Below are 15,648 nucleotides of genomic sequence, written 5' to 3' on the forward strand. Positions count from 1 at the left end.
GGGACGTTAGGTCTCCTCCCCAAAAAATCAAAGCCGTAAACAGAAACAAAAGATTTCATTCCTCTGCCAAGACATCCACATGTAGGCGCACCAACTTTATCGACGCCACCGCCAACTCCAGCCTCCATTCCCTCTGCCTCCTGTTGAGCACCCTGCCCTTGCCCCGAGCTTCCCTGTTGACCCGCACATTGGCCAGCTTCCAGACGCTCGTCAGCGATTCCCTGTCAAACGACTCCAGCACCAAGATTTGCTGCTGCTCCACTGAGCCATCCGCGTAGTAGACCACCTGCATTGGCAGCTCCTTGAACCGCTCTAGCTCCGCAGGGATCTGGATGACACGCTCCGCACCAGGGCTCGACACCTCTATAGCAACGTTAGCAGGGACAAGGCCAGCGCGTCCAGCCTCCTCGATAAGCGCCCCATACTCCGTGTTGAACTTCTCCACCTCCTCAATGGTTGGAGAGCCAAACCTGAGGAGTACCATGAGGAGCAGAGCGCGCAGGAAACAGGCATACCTGTCGGTGAGTTTGTCCAGCCGCACCTGTATGAAGCCCGTGGAGCACACTTTGAAGCCGTAGAGAGCAAGCTCCGGCGTCAGCATCCTCCGGGCAATCTCCAAGGCCCTTGCACCCCAGGGAGCGCCCCCGAGCACCACTCCGCCTCCATCCTCACCATCCCCCACCTGGCACACACAAGTCTCCCCATAGCACAGGCGGCTCAAGATGAAGCGAAGCGCTCACCTCCGCTTCTTTCTCCCCGCCGTCAAACCCTCCAAATCCGTCATCTTCCAAGGTCGAGCACCTTACACTGTCAACACAGTGGCCATAATGCAAAGTAGCAAATGCGCTTGATACACACCTTGGCTCTCATCGCCTGACTCTGATCCATCCGACCATTCTTCCGCGTCGCTCTCCTCCTCCTCCTCCTCCTCCTCATCACGGGTCGCAGACGACGGGGGCACGGCACCACCGGCAACGGGGCTGCGTGCTGTCCTTCTCACGCTTGTGCCCGGACATCCCGTCATCCACGACCGCGACCGCCACAAGAGCGCACCAGGCGAGGCGACGCATTGGCACCGGCGATTGAAGCCACAGCGGCGACTGGCCACCAGCAGCGATGCATCGCCACACACCAACGTTGCCGCTGCTCGTCGCATTTCTGCCAAAACCCTCGGCGAATATGCCCCGGCTATATCTACGAGCTACCCTGCCTTTGACAAGAGACCTAATCTCTTCAGATTTAAGCAAGGTCCGGGATCTCGTCTCTTCTGCAAAAACTGACGTGTTTGGATCCAGCTCGTTTTTTCCCACTCCACAGCGTCTGCCAAATGGGGGACAACGCCAACTCGAATGAATCCAGCTCGCCCTCTCTGCATCTGGCAAGATCTCCTCCCCAGCCCTCGCCAATTCGGCTCTCCAAATTCGCATCTGTAAGGCTCCCTAGATCTGGATTGTGTGATGCGTTTTCTGTGTGTTTTGTGCAGCAAAAGATGAGGATCCTAGTCACTGGCGGCGCGGGCTTCATTGGATCTCACCTGGTTGATCGCCTCATGGAAGCTGGTACCAATGAGGTGCGTGGTCGTGCATGAATCCGCACGCGTTTTACTTGCCGCGCAGGTGATTGTCGCTGACAACTTCTTCTCTGGGACGAAAGACAACCTCAGGCGCTGGATCGGCCATCCAGACTTTGAGCTTCTGCGCCATGGTATGGTGCGCACAAGTGTTGCAACTATGATCATGCTGCTCCCTGTTTCAGACGTCACGGAGCCTTTGCTTGTGGAAGTTGACCAGATTTACCATCTGGCATGTCCCGCTTCTCCCATCTTCTACAAGTACAATCCCGTGAAAGTGAGTAGCTGTTTAAAAACACTACTAGTTCATCTCAATGCTGGCTTTTCCAGACCATCAAAACGAATGTGATGGGCACACTAAATATGCTGGGCCTTGCCAAGCGTGTTGGAGCCAGGTTAATCTCCTCTCTTGTCACAAGAGCAAGCAAACTAACTCGCATTCTCAAACCATACAGGATTTTACTCACGTCAACCTCCGAAGTTTATGGGGATCCACTGGAGCATCCACAAAAGGAGGAATACTGGGGCAATGTGAATCCCATAGGTACGTGCACCAGATATTTGTCTTGTCTACTGCCTGCTCATTGTGTCAAGCAGGTGTTAGGAGCTGCTACGACGAGGGAAAACGCGTGGCCGAAACGTTGATGTTTGACTATCACAGGCAGCACGGGATTGGTGTGCTCGATTGCTTTAGCTTGATGACGCTGGTTCTGACGTCCAGTAATTCTCAGAGATAAGGATCGCTCGCATTTTCAACACTTACGGCCCCCGGATGAATATCGACGATGGACGGGTCGTTAGCAACTTCATTGCCCAAGCTCTAAGGTATGCTGCATGCGAAATGGATGTCCTGCTGTATAATCTTGACAGGGGGGAAACAATGACCGTCCAAGCTCCTGGTAGCCAAACACGCAGCTTTTGCTATGTTTCGGATCTGGTATGTTACGTTCCCATATGTTTGCAAGCCTTTACTTTTAGCATCGATGCTTGCAGGTTGACGGCCTCATCAAACTGATGGCTTGCGATGACACTGGTCCCATCAACCTCGGAAATCCAGGTAAAGAAACAGAAGCACCATCTCTTCTTTTCTGGCTGATCGTCTCGTTTTCAGGCGAGTTCACCATTCTAGAGCTGGCAGAAGCCGTGCGAGAGGTTCGTAGCTTTGTGTATATAGCTAGCTAAACAACTTTGAACTGTTCAGCTGGTGGATTCATCTGCTAAGTGGAAGGTTGTTGACAACACTCCAGATGACCCTCGAAAGCGCAAGCCAGACATTACGAAAGCAAAATCCATATTGAAGTGGGAGCCCAAGGTTTGTGCGAAGTCTCTTTCGGCCCCTAACCTCTGTGTACATCGTAACCAGGTTGCACTTCGAGACGGATTGCCGTTGATGGTTGAGGACTTTCGAAGCAGGCTGGGCATACACAAATAGGAAGGCTACTACTCAAGTTTTCTTCCCAGGCTTATTCTTTTTACTGGATGTGGGAACTTCAAGGCCCTTCTGTTTGGCCTTCCTTGCGAGAACTGCAGGCCTTTTCTTCTTTCTTGCGTCACCCTTTTTGGCGTCTTTGCCTGCCACAGTGAGTCGCTGGGGAAGGGCGCGTCTCTTTTGTCCAGAACGGCTACCTTCGTAACTCCGAGTCTTCACCTTGCTTTCTGTTGCAGGCTTGTTGTAGCGGCGCCTTGGTTTCGTTGTCTCTTGTTGGCTGCGATTAGAGACTCGACGAAGCCTCAGCTTCCTGTTGCGCAGCTCAAGAGCACCTCTTTCAAATGTATGCTTGGCATCGTCCTGGAATGCTGAGTGAGGTACAAGTTTTGAAGGCACAACACGAACCTTGGACTTGAACAGCACAAATGCGAAACCTTTGCCAATGTTGGTCTTCTGATCTCTGACGACACGCACAGCCTCCAGCGCCACATCAGGAACAGAAAACAGAGCATAGAGCTCTTCATCCTGGAAGTGTTCACTCATGAGAAGGCAAGATCGTTGCTAAGCCTGTACCTCGACATCCAAAGGCAGGTTTCCAACAAAGATGGAACGATCCTTATCGTAAGAGACGGCTCCCTTGGACAATTGACTCCGGGCTCCAGCAATGTCCACACGGATGTGTTTGCCTCGAAACTGCAAAGCTAGATATAAGCCTGGAAAGACTGTGCGGTTTCCTTTGTACCTCGCTCATGTTGTATGTGAGCGCCGCTCTTGCAGAGTCTACGTGTTTGAAGACAACGTAGGCATTCAAACTGTGGAAGGGAGAGAGAGTATGAGACAGGCAGCAGGGATTGCATACCTGCTTCGGTTGTCGCTGAGGTTGCGAGTTATGACAGCGCCCCTCCTTGGCATCTTGGTCTGCACAAAGCATCGGAGATATATAAGCTGGTTACACTTTGGATGTCCGGCTCACCGTTCCAACAGGCACCGATCGCAAGCGAGCCGACTCGATGGCTCCGAAGCATGACAAGGTCCTAATCAGCACCTTCTTCCTTGTGTCCAGTGGCAGATTACCCACAAATACGGTCCTCTGCAACTTCTCGTCGCTGTCATAGCGGCATTCCTCGTCTTGTTCCCGCAAGCTAGCATCAGCTTCATCTTCCAGCTGCTCATCATCACACTCATCGCTATCTTCATCCTCCGTTACCTCTGGTGCTGGCCTTGGCCTCTTTGGCATGCGCGCTGCTTCTCCATCATCCACATCCGCGGCAGCGCGCTTGAATGGATTGGAGGAGGAGAAGAGCGAGGAGGCGGCGGCACACACCTGTTCGGGCGCCATCGGGAGGCCTTGCCCTAGTCTGACAAGCCTAGGTCATACTCGTATGGCTGCTGTGGCCGTGCAGGTGTGGTGTGCGAGCGCCTCGATCGAACAGGGGCTTGGGCGGCGGAGGCAAAACGCCAGCAGCGTCGAGTTTGGCGGCAGTGGTCAAGAGCTGCTCGGGGCGAGGGCGGCGACACCAGCAAAACCGGAGCAACGGTGGCGCTGGGAGGACATTCTGCTCGTCCACGATGCAAGCGATGAGCTGAAGCGGTCCATTGTCTCCAAGAGGAAGGTGGCGGCAGCCGCGATGGTGGCAGCGATGCAAGCCGCCAAGTTTGGGCCGACCTTCTCCAACTGCATTGTTGGCCACCTCTCCCACTTCATGGACACCGTCATCACCAGGGCAGTGGTGCTCAAGCGCGACCCCAGCTACGCTCACCTCTCCTTCGCCACCCGAGCCAGGTACTGCATTGACAAGTCCCGCGTGGTGCCGCTGATAAGGTGAGCGCAGCCAGCTCTCGGCCTCCCGGCTAGCAGCGCTTAACGCGTCCTTGTCACGTGTAGATGGCTGCGACACAACAACTTGACGGCCTCCAAGATTGGGGAGCTCATCTGCTACGTCGGGGACGAGGTGGATCACCTCCGCTTGCGGGTGGAGTGGCTCAAGAATCTTCACGTCAAGGGGAGAGACCTGGGTGCGGTGCTCAGCAAGCAGCCCGCGCTCCTCCTGCGACCTTTCAACGAGCTCAACCACAACGTTGCTCTTCTGGAGAACGCGGGACTCAAGAGGGAGTGGATGGGACTCGTCTTCACCTTCTCTCCTTCGGTCTTGCTTGAGGATCACGACCAACTCAATCGAAGGATTGGAATGTTTACCGAGTTAGGAATTGACGAGTACAGCTTTGGAACAATGGCATTCAACTTCCCTCCTATCCTTGGCCGTCTTTCAATCCAGGAGATGGCTGCAAAGGTTAGTCCCTTCTTTACGTTTTGTATAACCTATCATTCTGGCAGTTGGATTATCTGCGAGGCTTTGGGCTGGGAGACCACACAATCGGAAACATGGTTGTAACGCGGCCTCATTTACTGGGTGCCAGTGTGGAAGAGTCGTGGCAACCAATTGTCAAGTTCCTGTATTGCCTGGGCATTGAGCGCTCAGGCATCCGAAGGATTCTGTCCCTCAACCCCTCTGTCCTCTGCCTCGACCTTTCCATAAACATTGTTCCAAAGGTAGCGTGCTTTCTGCCACCTTTACCGGCTCTCACGCTTAACCATGGAACAGGTCCAGTTTCTGAGAGCCATCGGCGTGCACGAGGAAGTGATTGGGCAGGTGCTCGTTGGCTTCCCGCCGTTGCTCACCGCAAGCCTCAACAAAAGGATCAGGCCCGTGGTAAGTTTGTGCTGTGGAGTGAGTGGATGGTAGTAAGTGACACGGGTGCCCAACAGGTCCGGTTTCTCCTCGACGATGCTGGTGTGAGCGAAGACAAGATTGGCAAGGTGATTGCGGCACAGCCCGAGATCATAGGATGTAGCCTCAACCTCCGGCTGTCGGACAACGTGAGGTTTTTCATGTCCTTGGGAATACAGAGCCATCAGCTGGGCCAAATGATCGCAGACTTCCCCATGCTTGTCAAGTACAATCCAGCGGTTCTTGAGCCCAAGTATCTCTACCTCAAACGTGTAATGCGACGGCGGCTAGAGGAGGCGATCAAGTTTCCCAGGTACATGTGTATAAAAGCAACGTCAAGCTTGGCTTGGCTGACTCAGTTTCTCAGGTTCTTCAGCTACGCTCTAGAGTCGAGGATAGTTGCGAGGCATGAGCTGCTGGAGAGCAAGGGCCTGCAGTTTAGGCTCAAGCAGATGCTAGCTTGCAGCGACGAAGAGTTTGGACGCAAGGTGTACGCTGCGGAGCGAGGCCTTGTGGAGAGAGAGACAAGCGACAGTGATGATATTAGGGCTTGAGGTGAGATGGCCTGCCCGTTTGGTGGAGCGACTCACGAGGTGAGCGACAGCAGCCCCAAGTGCCCACTTGGCTACGACACTGCCTCGTTCAAGCTCGGCCCCTTGAGCTGCCTAGTGTGCCGGGCTCTCCTCTTCAAGGCCGCGCGCTGCCTTCCCTGCCGCCATGTCTTTTGCAGGTAAAACACAGACGAGACGAGAAATTTGTGAATGGTTTTGGTCTCGTGGCAGCGCTTGCATTGCCCGCTTCAGCGACTGCCCCCTGTGTGGTGTCGACATAAGCGGGCTTGAGGAGGATGGCGAGCTGCAGAAGCTGGTTGACCAGTTCATTCAGGGACACGCCAGGGTACGGAGGCAGCAGCAGCAGCAGCAGCAAGAAGAGGGGCCTGTGGTTTACGAGGACGCCAGCCTCGCCAGGGGAAGCTTTCTCCTCCAGCATGCCATGCGAGTGTGGTGGTTTGTTTTTTGCATCGAGCCATTGATGGATTCGCGTCTCGACGATGCAGGCCTTTCAAGCGCAAAACCTGGAGAGCTCCAAGGCTAGACTGGACCTTTGTGTCGAGGACACGAGGGAGATGATGGAGACCAAAGGGGCCTCGGCGGAGGTGTGCTCGCAACATGGTGCTGTTCTTGGTTTATTGGGCGACTGCCTGTAAGTTGAAGGCTTGCATGCAAGCATGGCTGCTTGTGATTCCATGGGAGCGTTTTGTGTGTAGGCGAGCCATGGGAGATTTGGATGGCGCGATGGACAAGTACGCAGAGAGTGTGAGCGTCCTCCAAGCCATAACTGGCGTCGACGTGAATGCGGAAGTGAGCTTTTCCCCACGTTTGTATTTAACTGAGCTCTCGCTCGTAATGCACAGATTGTTCATGCATTGTCGGTGTCCCTTAACAAGCTGGGTGATCTCAAGTACTACGCGGACGATCTCGAGTGCGCCCTGGCCTTGTACAAGCAGGCGCTACAAGTCCGAGACAGGGCTCAAGCTGGCCGGAACGACTTGTCAGCAGAGGTACGTCAAGATAAGGGCTCGTGCCTTTTAACGTTGGCGTCTGTGTGTGTGCAGAGCATCGACGTGGTTGTGTCGTTGGCCAAGGTTGCAGATGTGCAGCGTGCCATGGGACGAGACAGCGAGGCGGCGGAGGGATTTGCCGCCGCCATCACCAGGATGGAGCACCTCACCTGTCCGCCGTCGCCACGGGATGAATCTCTGAATAAACGGGTACGACTTACTATTTGTGTCCCAAGCTCACTTCTTGTTCCACGCACAGCGGGCTTCCGTTCTCGGCTTCCTCCATGCCCAGCAGCAGCAGCAGCAGCAGGAGACGAAGGCGAAGAAGAAACAAGCACAAGCTCCTTGATTCGAATTTCTCTCATTTTCAATAATAAATAGCGCGTGTAGTAAAAAGAAAAAGGGTGTCCGGAATCGAACCCCAGACGCAAAAGGGAGCTTTAAGCGTGTATATATAATTCCCCTGTTTCTCTCTCTCTGCGCTGTGCGGCGGAGCTCCTGGATCGGGGCGGCGGTTTTTGGATCGGATCGGATTGCGGATCTATACCACCCTTTGCTGCCGCCACATCCATCCAGCCTTTGGGTATGCTCATTCTCATGGATCGCACCACTTGATTGTGACTCCGTGTGTTGTGTGACAGATTCGAGGATTGGGGCCTGGGCAGCTGACTTCCACGAGATCGGTTGCTGAATCCGCAAAGTATGGCGGGATGGTTCAAGGGGACGGTCAAGGCTGTGCCATCCGGGGATTCTCTGGTGATCATGGGAACCGCCAAGGAAGGAATCCCGCCAGAAAAGTCCATCACGCTTTCCTCGCTCATGGCTCCAAGGCTGGTGAGTGCAAATTCTGGTTTTGCAGGCAGTGATCCGGTCTCATGCCTTTTGCTGGCTTGGCAGGCCCGAAGGGACACCAGCGATGAGCCTTTCGCATGGGACAGCCGGGAGTTTCTCAGGAACAAATGCATCGGGAAGGTTTGTGTTCATGCTCGCCACTCCCTACCACTTCTCTCACGCTCGTGGTCGTGGCCATCTAGGAGGTGACTTTTAAGGTGGACTATGCCGTTGCAAACCTCAACAACAGAGAATTTGGCTCTGTGTTTATGGATGACGCCAACGTCGCGCTTGCCGTTGCCAGCGCTGGATGGGCCAAGGTACAGGTGATGCAAACCTTTGCTTAGATCTGCCATCGTTCCTGCAGGTCCGACAAGGTGCAGAGAAGAGTCCTTTTATCGAGGAACTCCTCAAGGCTGAAGAACAAGCACGGCAGCAGGGCCTTGGAATATGGAACAAGGTACGAAATGGAGGAGGTTGCGCCCCACCCTGACTATAAGCTTGTCACCTGTGTTGCAGGAAGCTGGCGAGCGATCCATACGCTCAATCCCCCCATCTGCAATCGGTGACACGTCCACCTTTGATGCCCGTGCTCTCCTTGAGTCCAGCAAGGGGAAGCCTCTTCGGGCATTTGTGGAGCAAGTGAGGGACGGGAGCTCATTCCGGGTCTATTTACTCCCAAGCTTTCAGTTTGTACAGGTGCATCTAGCTGGAGTTCAGGTATGCACCAATCCTTTCCTTCTTCCTTTTTTTTTTCTTAGCAGTCGCTCTCAGGCTCCGTCAATGGGAAGACGGGTGGCTCCGGCCAGTGCGGGAGGTGGCGGAGATGCCAAAGACGCGGAAAACGGAGAGGCAGGAGAGGGAGCAGCGGCACCAACGACACTTACCACTGCTCAGAAGCTGGCAGCGTCCACCAACCTGGAAGCTCCCGAGGAATGGGCAAGAGAGGCAAAGCACTTCACGGAGTGCAGGATCTTGCATAGAGAAGTATGCTCTCTTCTTCAACTTGATTCATCCCCTGATTAATCCTTGTGTGGCAGGTTATAATCGTCTTGGAAGGGACGGACAAGTTCAACACCTTGTTTGGGTCTGTCAAATACAAAGAGACTGTAGACCTTGCCTTGGAACTCTTGCAACAGGTAGACTCCTGCTCCACTCTTGAGTCCTTGACCATTGCGAGGATTGCAGGGCCTGGCTAAGTACGCCGAATGGAGTGCCAACATGCTGGAAGAAGACGAGAAGCGCCGCCTCAAAGCTGCTGAACTGCAAGCCAAGAAGGACAGGCTCCGGCTGTTTGCTGGATTCGTCCCGCAGATCAATACCAAGGCCATCAAGAACGATGTCTTCACTGGACAGGTACCTTGTTGTTGCTCTTGGTGTTTTTGAGCTAAACTCGCGCGCTCCCAGGTGATAGAGGTGACGAGCGCCGACTGCATCGTTGTCGCCGATGACGCGATCCCGCTGGGAAGACCGAATTGGGACCGTCGTGTTAATCTGTCGAGTATTCAGGCACCCAAGAGAACTGATGCGGAAGCGCGCTTCAGGGAGGCCAAGGAGTTCCTCCGCTCCCGCCTTATCGGGCAGCAGGTTGGTTTGGCGCGCTCTTTTGTTTGTTTCTCTCTCAACCCGCTGCTTGCATGGTTCAGGTGCGTGTGTTTATGGAGTACTCCCGGACCATTACCACCGATTCCGAGGCCGGAGGGACCCGGCTTCTTGAGTTTGGTTCCGTGTTCTTGTCGTCGGCTCCCCAGGGCGCCGAGGTGTTTGAGCCGCCGCTGCCCGGGCAACCCGAGGGCTTTAACGTGGCAGAGCTGGTGCTGGCCAATGGACACGCTCAGGTTGTGCGGCACAGAGATTTTGATGATCGCTCGCATTATTACGACAACTTAGTCGCTGCCGAGAGAAAATCTCAGAAGCCCGGGAAGAAAGGAACGCCTCCCAGTGCGCCAGCCCATATCAACGATTTGACTATGGTTCCGACTCAGGTATGGTCAAAACCCTGTATAGTGTTCGGCCTTAACGCTCCGTCTTTCTGCAGACAAGCAAAGCCAAGCAGACGTTACAGGCCAAGCAGGCCTTGCTTGCGAGCAAGGCCAGGCAGTTCTTGCCATTCCTCCAGAGAGCAAGGCGGCTGTCTGCAGTTGTGGACTTCGTACTGAGTGGTCATCGGTACAAGCTGTTTGTTCCCAAAGAGACATGCTTGATATTCTTTTCACTCTCGGGAGTGAGGTGTCCTGGGAAAGGCGAGCCTTATTCAGACGAAGCGCTCGCTTTCATGCGGCGACGGGTGTCACAGCGCGACGTTGAGGTGCGTACGTGGTGCTCTTTGTCCGCCTTAATGTTTTAGCTTTCGCCAGATTGAAGTAGAGACAGCGGATAGAACTGGAACTTTCCTTGGTAGCCTTTACGAGGGGAAAGTAAACGTCGGTATCGGTCTCTTGGAAGCAGGGCTGGCTAAGCTGCAGCCAGGTTTCGCGGAGAGGATCACGGATGGCCATCTCCTCATGCAGGCCGAAGAGCATGCGAGAACGCAACGTCTCAAGGTTTGTGGCATGAACAAGCTCAAAAGTTGGTCTGACTAGGTTCTGTAGATCTGGGAGAATGTTAGCGACGATGGAGAATCCGAGAAGCAATCGACGGACAAGCCTTCCAAGCAAGAAGTCTTGCAGGTAACTCTTGTTGTTTTCGACGTAACAATAAACTTCTCTAGTTTCAGGTGCAAGTTACGCAAGTGCTGGCTGGCGGATCATTTTATGTGCAAGAAGTGAGCGATACCCGGGCGTCCAGCATTCAGCAGCAACTTGAATCGTTGAGCCTTTCTGAAAAGGCAGCCCCCGCGGGTTTTACTCCGGAAAGGGGACAGCTAGTACTGGCTAACTATGACGGTGCTTGGTATCGTGGCCTGGTGAGTCCACTTTTGTGTGGTTTCTTGGCATATAATCAGAGCTGAGCTGATTATAACGGCTTGTGTTTCAGGTTGTGAACGCTCCAAAGGCTGGCAAGGGTGAATACGAGGTGTTTTATATCGACTATGGAAACCAGGAAGTGGTTCCTTTGTCTCAACTGAGGCCCATTGACCCCTCGGTGGCTGGGACGCCAGGCCTGGCGCAGTGGTGCAGCCTTGCCCACGTCAGAGTACCCGGTGAAGGAGAGGAATTTTGCGAAGAGGCGGCCGAGTTTATCTGCACAAGCAAGACGATGATGGCCAAGGTGGAGGGACGGGACGCGTCCGGCGGCAAGGTCAAAGGCCAGGGAAGTGGGACGCGGCTCATTGTGACGCTAGTGGACGTTGACACGAGCATGAGCGTGAATGCGGGGCTTTTGGAGGTGAGTGGACTCAGGTCCATTGACAAGAGGCATTGTTCTGATTGATTTGTGCTTGTGGTGGACAGGCTGGGCTTGCGAGGGTGGATAAGGCTGGCAAGTGGGACAGCAAGGAGAAGAGGGCCGCCTTGGAGGTGTTGGCGGAGCACCAAGAGAAAGCTCGCAAGGCGAGATTGAACATCTGGCAGTATGGTGATGTGGATGGAAGCGACGACGAAGATAAGGGACCGGGAGCACGTAGAGGAGGACGCAAGTAAGTCCACCCTCGAGGATTTGAGAGTCATTTTTGTAGATTGCATTGATTGATTGATTGATTGATATGGAAATTGCCATGTAGCAAGATTTCTATCCACAAGCCTCGCAGAGAGCCAAGCAGCACAGTTATCTCTGCAGCTTGCATTACAAGCATCAGAGGTCGTTTCTCGGCTGAAATCATTCACGTTGATCAGAGTCTCTCCCTCACATGAAAGAAACATCTCGCAAGCAATGTCTATAACCGATCCATTCTACCTGATACTAGCATCCAGCCTCTTGATTCGCGCAAGGAATGGACAATCCGCCTTGATAGTTTTAATCAAAACACCCAGTTTGTCAGAACATTAAACCTGTCCCTGTCCCTGCCTTCAGTGGACGATCCACCTTGAGGCACTCGGTTTGTTGCTAAGAGCACCAAGTTGTTCCTAACGATAACAAGAAAACAAACAGATTTGAAAAACTTGTTTGAAAACCATAACTAAAGCTTGTACATACTCACAAAACCCCCTTCGTTGCAGCAGAGATTCGCAGATTCAGACAGTGAAGAGAGTTACTCAATTGTGGGAAGAGCATTGCAACAGCCTCATCATCAATAAATTTGCACCCAAAAAAAAGATGGAACGCAATAAACCTGGGAATATATAGAAATCCTTGGTCATGGAGAAAAATATGAATGGAAAAGGTGCATGGAACTAGCTAGACTCAAAACCTAGAGTTTGTTGCATCCTTCTGATTCCTTTGTCTTGCACATAATATAGACCATTCAAACTGTTTTAGGGCTTATGTGGAAATATAAATTGGTTTGTTTGATTGAGTTTAAATCAGGTGGTACTGTACAGGGACCCTGTCCGAAGGCAAACTTTCTCAAGTTTCGGAAGAGCAGATGGAATTTTACAAACAGCCCTCTTTCTAGCTGCAAAAGAACAACAAATGCGTTTCTTCAATACACATAAAACCAAGGAAAATGGAAGTATACCTTTTCAAGAACCTTGAGATTGGAGCATGTTTTACAGATTGCTTGCCATGTCCCACTAAACGTAGACTCCGCATGGAGGGCTTGGTGCTATTATCTTTGATCAACTTCCAAGGTGTGGAGCTATGATATGCAACACTCCAGGAGAGAAACAGAGCTTGAGAGACGTGAGAGAAGTTGGCATTGGGCTGTAGAAGCTGCTCGATTATCAACAGATGGGATGCCACAACACAAAGATCCGAGAGGTTTGAGTAGCTTTTGAAGATATCATTGACATGCTCCTAACCCAAGTCATTGCTCGTGGTGAGGGGCTTTTAAGCGCGACTCCAAAGTCACTGCTAAGTCACACTCACACCCAAAAGCTCCAGTGTGTGAAGAAGAGGACATTGAGAAGGCACGGCAAGGAGAAAACTAGACAAATCCTGATAATCTCTAGGCTGTGGAGAGGAGCTCGATGAGATCTGAGCATCGAAAATCGTGGCTGAGAGGTGGCAAAGATGAGGAATGGTGGAGACAGTAGAGACGATCTTCTCTGCGTTCTGGATAAGATAATAGGCAAGGAGATAGAGAAAAAGCGCGAGAAGAACCACATACCGCGGAAAAGTAATGCTTGTGACGGTCGATGGGTGCTTGCGAGCTGGTTTGATGACGTCTTTTGGTTTCAGCCAGACCTGATCATCCAGCCACCGAGAGAAGTCACTGAAAGTATCGAGAAGAATGATCAGCTCTAATTACATTCTTTACTTACATGAGATTGGCACAAGCGCTTCCCACAAACGCAGCCCCGGTGAGGAGCTCCCTCGTTGGAATGCAATCGAAAATGTGGTCGTCATCAAGGTCGCCCGTGGTGGCATCGTCCTCACCATCACCGTCACCCGGAGCTTCCCCATTTTGCTATTTATAAACCAGGTTAACGAAGGGCAAAAAAGTGTCCAGGGGGCAATGTGGATCTTGCCCATTCATGAGGCGATGGGGAGGAGGAGCTGCCATCCAGAAAGATTTGCAGGTATGGAAATGTATAGAAAGTGCAGTGGCACGGCAGATGCCTTGGATGGAAGATCACAATGTTTTCTCTTGCAACTGGCATTTACCCAGAACAGGCAGTTGTGACATCTAGCAAATGCTCAACGATGGCAAGCATCTTATTGCATTATATTGATGGTATTTATTAAATTAAATCTGACTAAAATCCATGTGCTAGTTGTCACTACTCTCTAACCCAATAGCAATGTTGGTGAAGATTGGACTTAATGGGGATCAAATAAGGGATATTAGGTTTTTTATGTCTTATAATATTTTAAAAATGTTAAAGAGTGGTTATAAAGTGATCACTCATAGATGAATGGTTTAGTTTTAAAGAGATGGGATCATGGTATATGTGGTATTGGAATACCAATAAAATAGTGAAAATGGACATGGCCTTAGTAAAAGAAATTAAAATATTAGTGGTACTTTTGAGTTTTTGATATAGGACTTAGACAAAATACTTAGGTGCAAAGTCATTATAGCTTTGAGTTCATTTCTAGGGACTTATCTAATACCTCAAGTTGGGATGAAGATCTTTAGAGATTGTGAATGAGATTTTTCTAAGTGGTTAAAGATGATTAAATTATTATAAAGTAAAGTGGAAAATTTAATTATTTAAAACTTAGTATTAAAGTTATTCTTTAGTGTAACTTTTATTAGTGTGTACATAACTAAAGGGAATGATTCAAAAGATGATCTATAAAAGTTCAAATATAAAGGGAAAAGGCTTATAAATAGGAGTGCACCCTCTTTTTTTCAATCGGTTAAAGGTTTTGGGATACTTAGATTAAACATTCTTGGGTTTAAATACTATTAAGCTTAGTGATTTTTTGGGAAGTCTAAATTCAAAAGTTTATATTTAGTCTTAAATAGGTCTTAGGTCTAATTATGTTAGTTGAATAAGAGAATCATACCATATATTGAAATAGACATTTGGTAAGTTTAGTTTGATTAGTAGATTGTAAGTAACCAAGATAATTCATATAAGTTCAAATATAAAAGAAAAGGCTTATGAACAAATTTGCATCCCTTTTTCTAATCGGTTAAGGGCCTTAGGATATTTGGGGTTAAAGCATTTTTGGGTTTGAATAACACTGTAAACAACCAAAAAGAACGATCTAGGTTAGATAACCTTTTGGGCAAATTCAAGAGCTTACATAGTAGTTAACTATATCACTACTTGATATTGACATCTGAAAGAAGAGGGTAGGATAAAGATGATACTCATGAATTTGAAATTGGAGTTGATGACCGTGGATGGTTGTAAATCATAAATTTCTCCTTTCGAATTTGTTACCTTACCTCATCTATACAACCACCATTGTTTTAATTTTAATTAAATTCCCTTACCAAAGTTCCTGCCTATAGTATTAACTCCTACTTAATTCTACTTAGTTTCAACTACTCACTATATAAGCAACAAAATGTTAGTTATCCATCCACAGGTTCCCAAATTCTCTCCTAATCCCCCTCCCCAAACTAGATTGGATTTAAAGTTCAATTATATTCCCGTAGGTATAAGTAGCTAAGCACACTAGACCTCTAGGTTCCTAATCTCCCTTGGTACAACAAGGCTTGATTATGAGACCTTCTAAATACTAAGTTTTGGGTGCATCTTTTGCTTTGAAACCCCGAGGGGAAACATCATGACCTAACGGCTTGGTACCTTAACCCTAGTCCCAACCTCAAATCAATTTAGAAGCACCATTAGAGAGTTCCTTCAAGATTGGGTTTTGGACCTCATTACCCCTATTGTACTTTTGGAACCCCCTGCAGCCCCCCACAACCTGTATTAGTTTTGGATTTGGTCTCAGCATTGCCTTCAACTTGATTTCGGACTCAATCTCAAATTCAATCTGGGAGTCGGTTTTGGACACAATTTCGGACTTAGTCTTATCAAATGAACTCTTTATCATTTCGATCTTGATTTCAATGATCCTTTAGCCTATA

General features: G+C 50.4%; 6 protein-coding genes across 7 annotated transcripts; 4 read left to right on the forward strand and 2 right to left on the reverse strand.

The window, feature by feature from the left end:
* Window positions 1–36: 36 nt before the first annotated feature.
* LOC112343280 lies at window positions 37–1,177 on the reverse strand. The gene is made up of 4 exons (XM_024666457.1): window positions 859–1,177; window positions 741–784; window positions 516–682; window positions 37–470 (listed from the first exon to the last, which is right to left on the reverse strand). Exons 1-4 carry the CDS (start codon window positions 1,154–1,156, stop codon window positions 56–58), a joined length of 924 nt encoding a protein of 307 aa, XP_024522225.1. The 5' UTR covers window positions 1,157–1,177; the 3' UTR covers window positions 37–55.
* Window positions 1,178–1,224: 47 nt separating this feature from the next.
* Window positions 1,225–3,111, forward strand: LOC9643730 (UDP-glucuronic acid decarboxylase 5). Its single transcript, XM_024666441.1, has 13 exons — window positions 1,225–1,429; window positions 1,484–1,570; window positions 1,617–1,704; window positions 1,756–1,847; window positions 1,901–1,965; window positions 2,026–2,114; window positions 2,168–2,245; window positions 2,302–2,395; window positions 2,441–2,507; window positions 2,564–2,627; window positions 2,682–2,722; window positions 2,772–2,882; window positions 2,934–3,111. Exons 1-13 carry the CDS (start codon window positions 1,328–1,330, stop codon window positions 3,000–3,002), a joined length of 1,047 nt encoding a protein of 348 aa, XP_024522209.1. The 5' UTR covers window positions 1,225–1,327; the 3' UTR covers window positions 3,003–3,111.
* Window positions 3,015–3,542, reverse strand: LOC112343730 (nucleolar protein 12-like). The gene has a single exon (XM_024667727.1). It carries the CDS (start codon window positions 3,540–3,542, stop codon window positions 3,015–3,017), a length of 528 nt encoding a protein of 175 aa, XP_024523495.1.
* Window positions 3,543–3,663: 121 nt separating this feature from the next.
* LOC9643369 (transcription termination factor MTERF2, chloroplastic) lies at window positions 3,664–6,490 on the forward strand. The gene is made up of 7 exons (XM_024667734.1): window positions 3,664–3,915; window positions 4,115–4,821; window positions 4,885–5,290; window positions 5,335–5,550; window positions 5,603–5,710; window positions 5,767–6,041; window positions 6,096–6,490. The coding sequence occupies exons 1-7, from the start codon at window positions 3,664–3,666 to the stop codon at window positions 6,280–6,282; spliced, it is 2,151 nt and encodes a 716-aa protein (XP_024523502.1). The 3' UTR covers window positions 6,283–6,490.
* Window positions 6,170–7,691, forward strand: LOC112343273 (protein NCA1-like). The gene is made up of 7 exons (XM_024666451.1): window positions 6,170–6,458; window positions 6,511–6,727; window positions 6,786–6,931; window positions 6,996–7,089; window positions 7,143–7,289; window positions 7,344–7,499; window positions 7,549–7,691. Exons 1-7 carry the CDS (start codon window positions 6,289–6,291, stop codon window positions 7,636–7,638), a joined length of 1,020 nt encoding a protein of 339 aa, XP_024522219.1. The 5' UTR covers window positions 6,170–6,288; the 3' UTR covers window positions 7,639–7,691.
* Window positions 7,692–7,748: 57 nt separating this feature from the next.
* On the forward strand, window positions 7,749–11,796 carry LOC9643370 (ribonuclease TUDOR 1). 2 transcript variants are annotated; one of them, XM_024666404.1, is made up of 17 exons: window positions 7,749–7,872; window positions 7,931–8,123; window positions 8,187–8,261; window positions 8,324–8,440; window positions 8,488–8,580; window positions 8,640–8,840; window positions 8,895–9,107; window positions 9,161–9,259; window positions 9,309–9,476; window positions 9,528–9,707; window positions 9,767–10,105; window positions 10,159–10,428; window positions 10,478–10,663; window positions 10,712–10,789; window positions 10,831–11,025; window positions 11,097–11,447; window positions 11,513–11,796. In XM_024666404.1, the coding sequence occupies exons 2-17, from the start codon at window positions 7,992–7,994 to the stop codon at window positions 11,699–11,701; spliced, it is 2,886 nt and encodes a 961-aa protein (XP_024522172.1). In that variant the 5' UTR covers window positions 7,749–7,872; window positions 7,931–7,991; the 3' UTR covers window positions 11,702–11,796. The 2 variants fall into 2 exon arrangements, with proteins under 2 accessions (XP_024522172.1, XP_024522179.1); XM_024666411.1 differs by having other exon boundaries at window positions 7,750–7,872; window positions 10,837–11,025.
* Window positions 11,797–15,648: the final 3,852 nt, after the last annotated feature.

The sequence above is a fragment of the Selaginella moellendorffii genome, unplaced genomic scaffold (genome assembly GCF_000143415.4).
Source record: "Selaginella moellendorffii unplaced genomic scaffold, v1.0 SELMOscaffold_3, whole genome shotgun sequence".
In the NCBI taxonomy this organism is placed as follows: domain Eukaryota; kingdom Viridiplantae; phylum Streptophyta; class Lycopodiopsida; order Selaginellales; family Selaginellaceae; genus Selaginella; species Selaginella moellendorffii.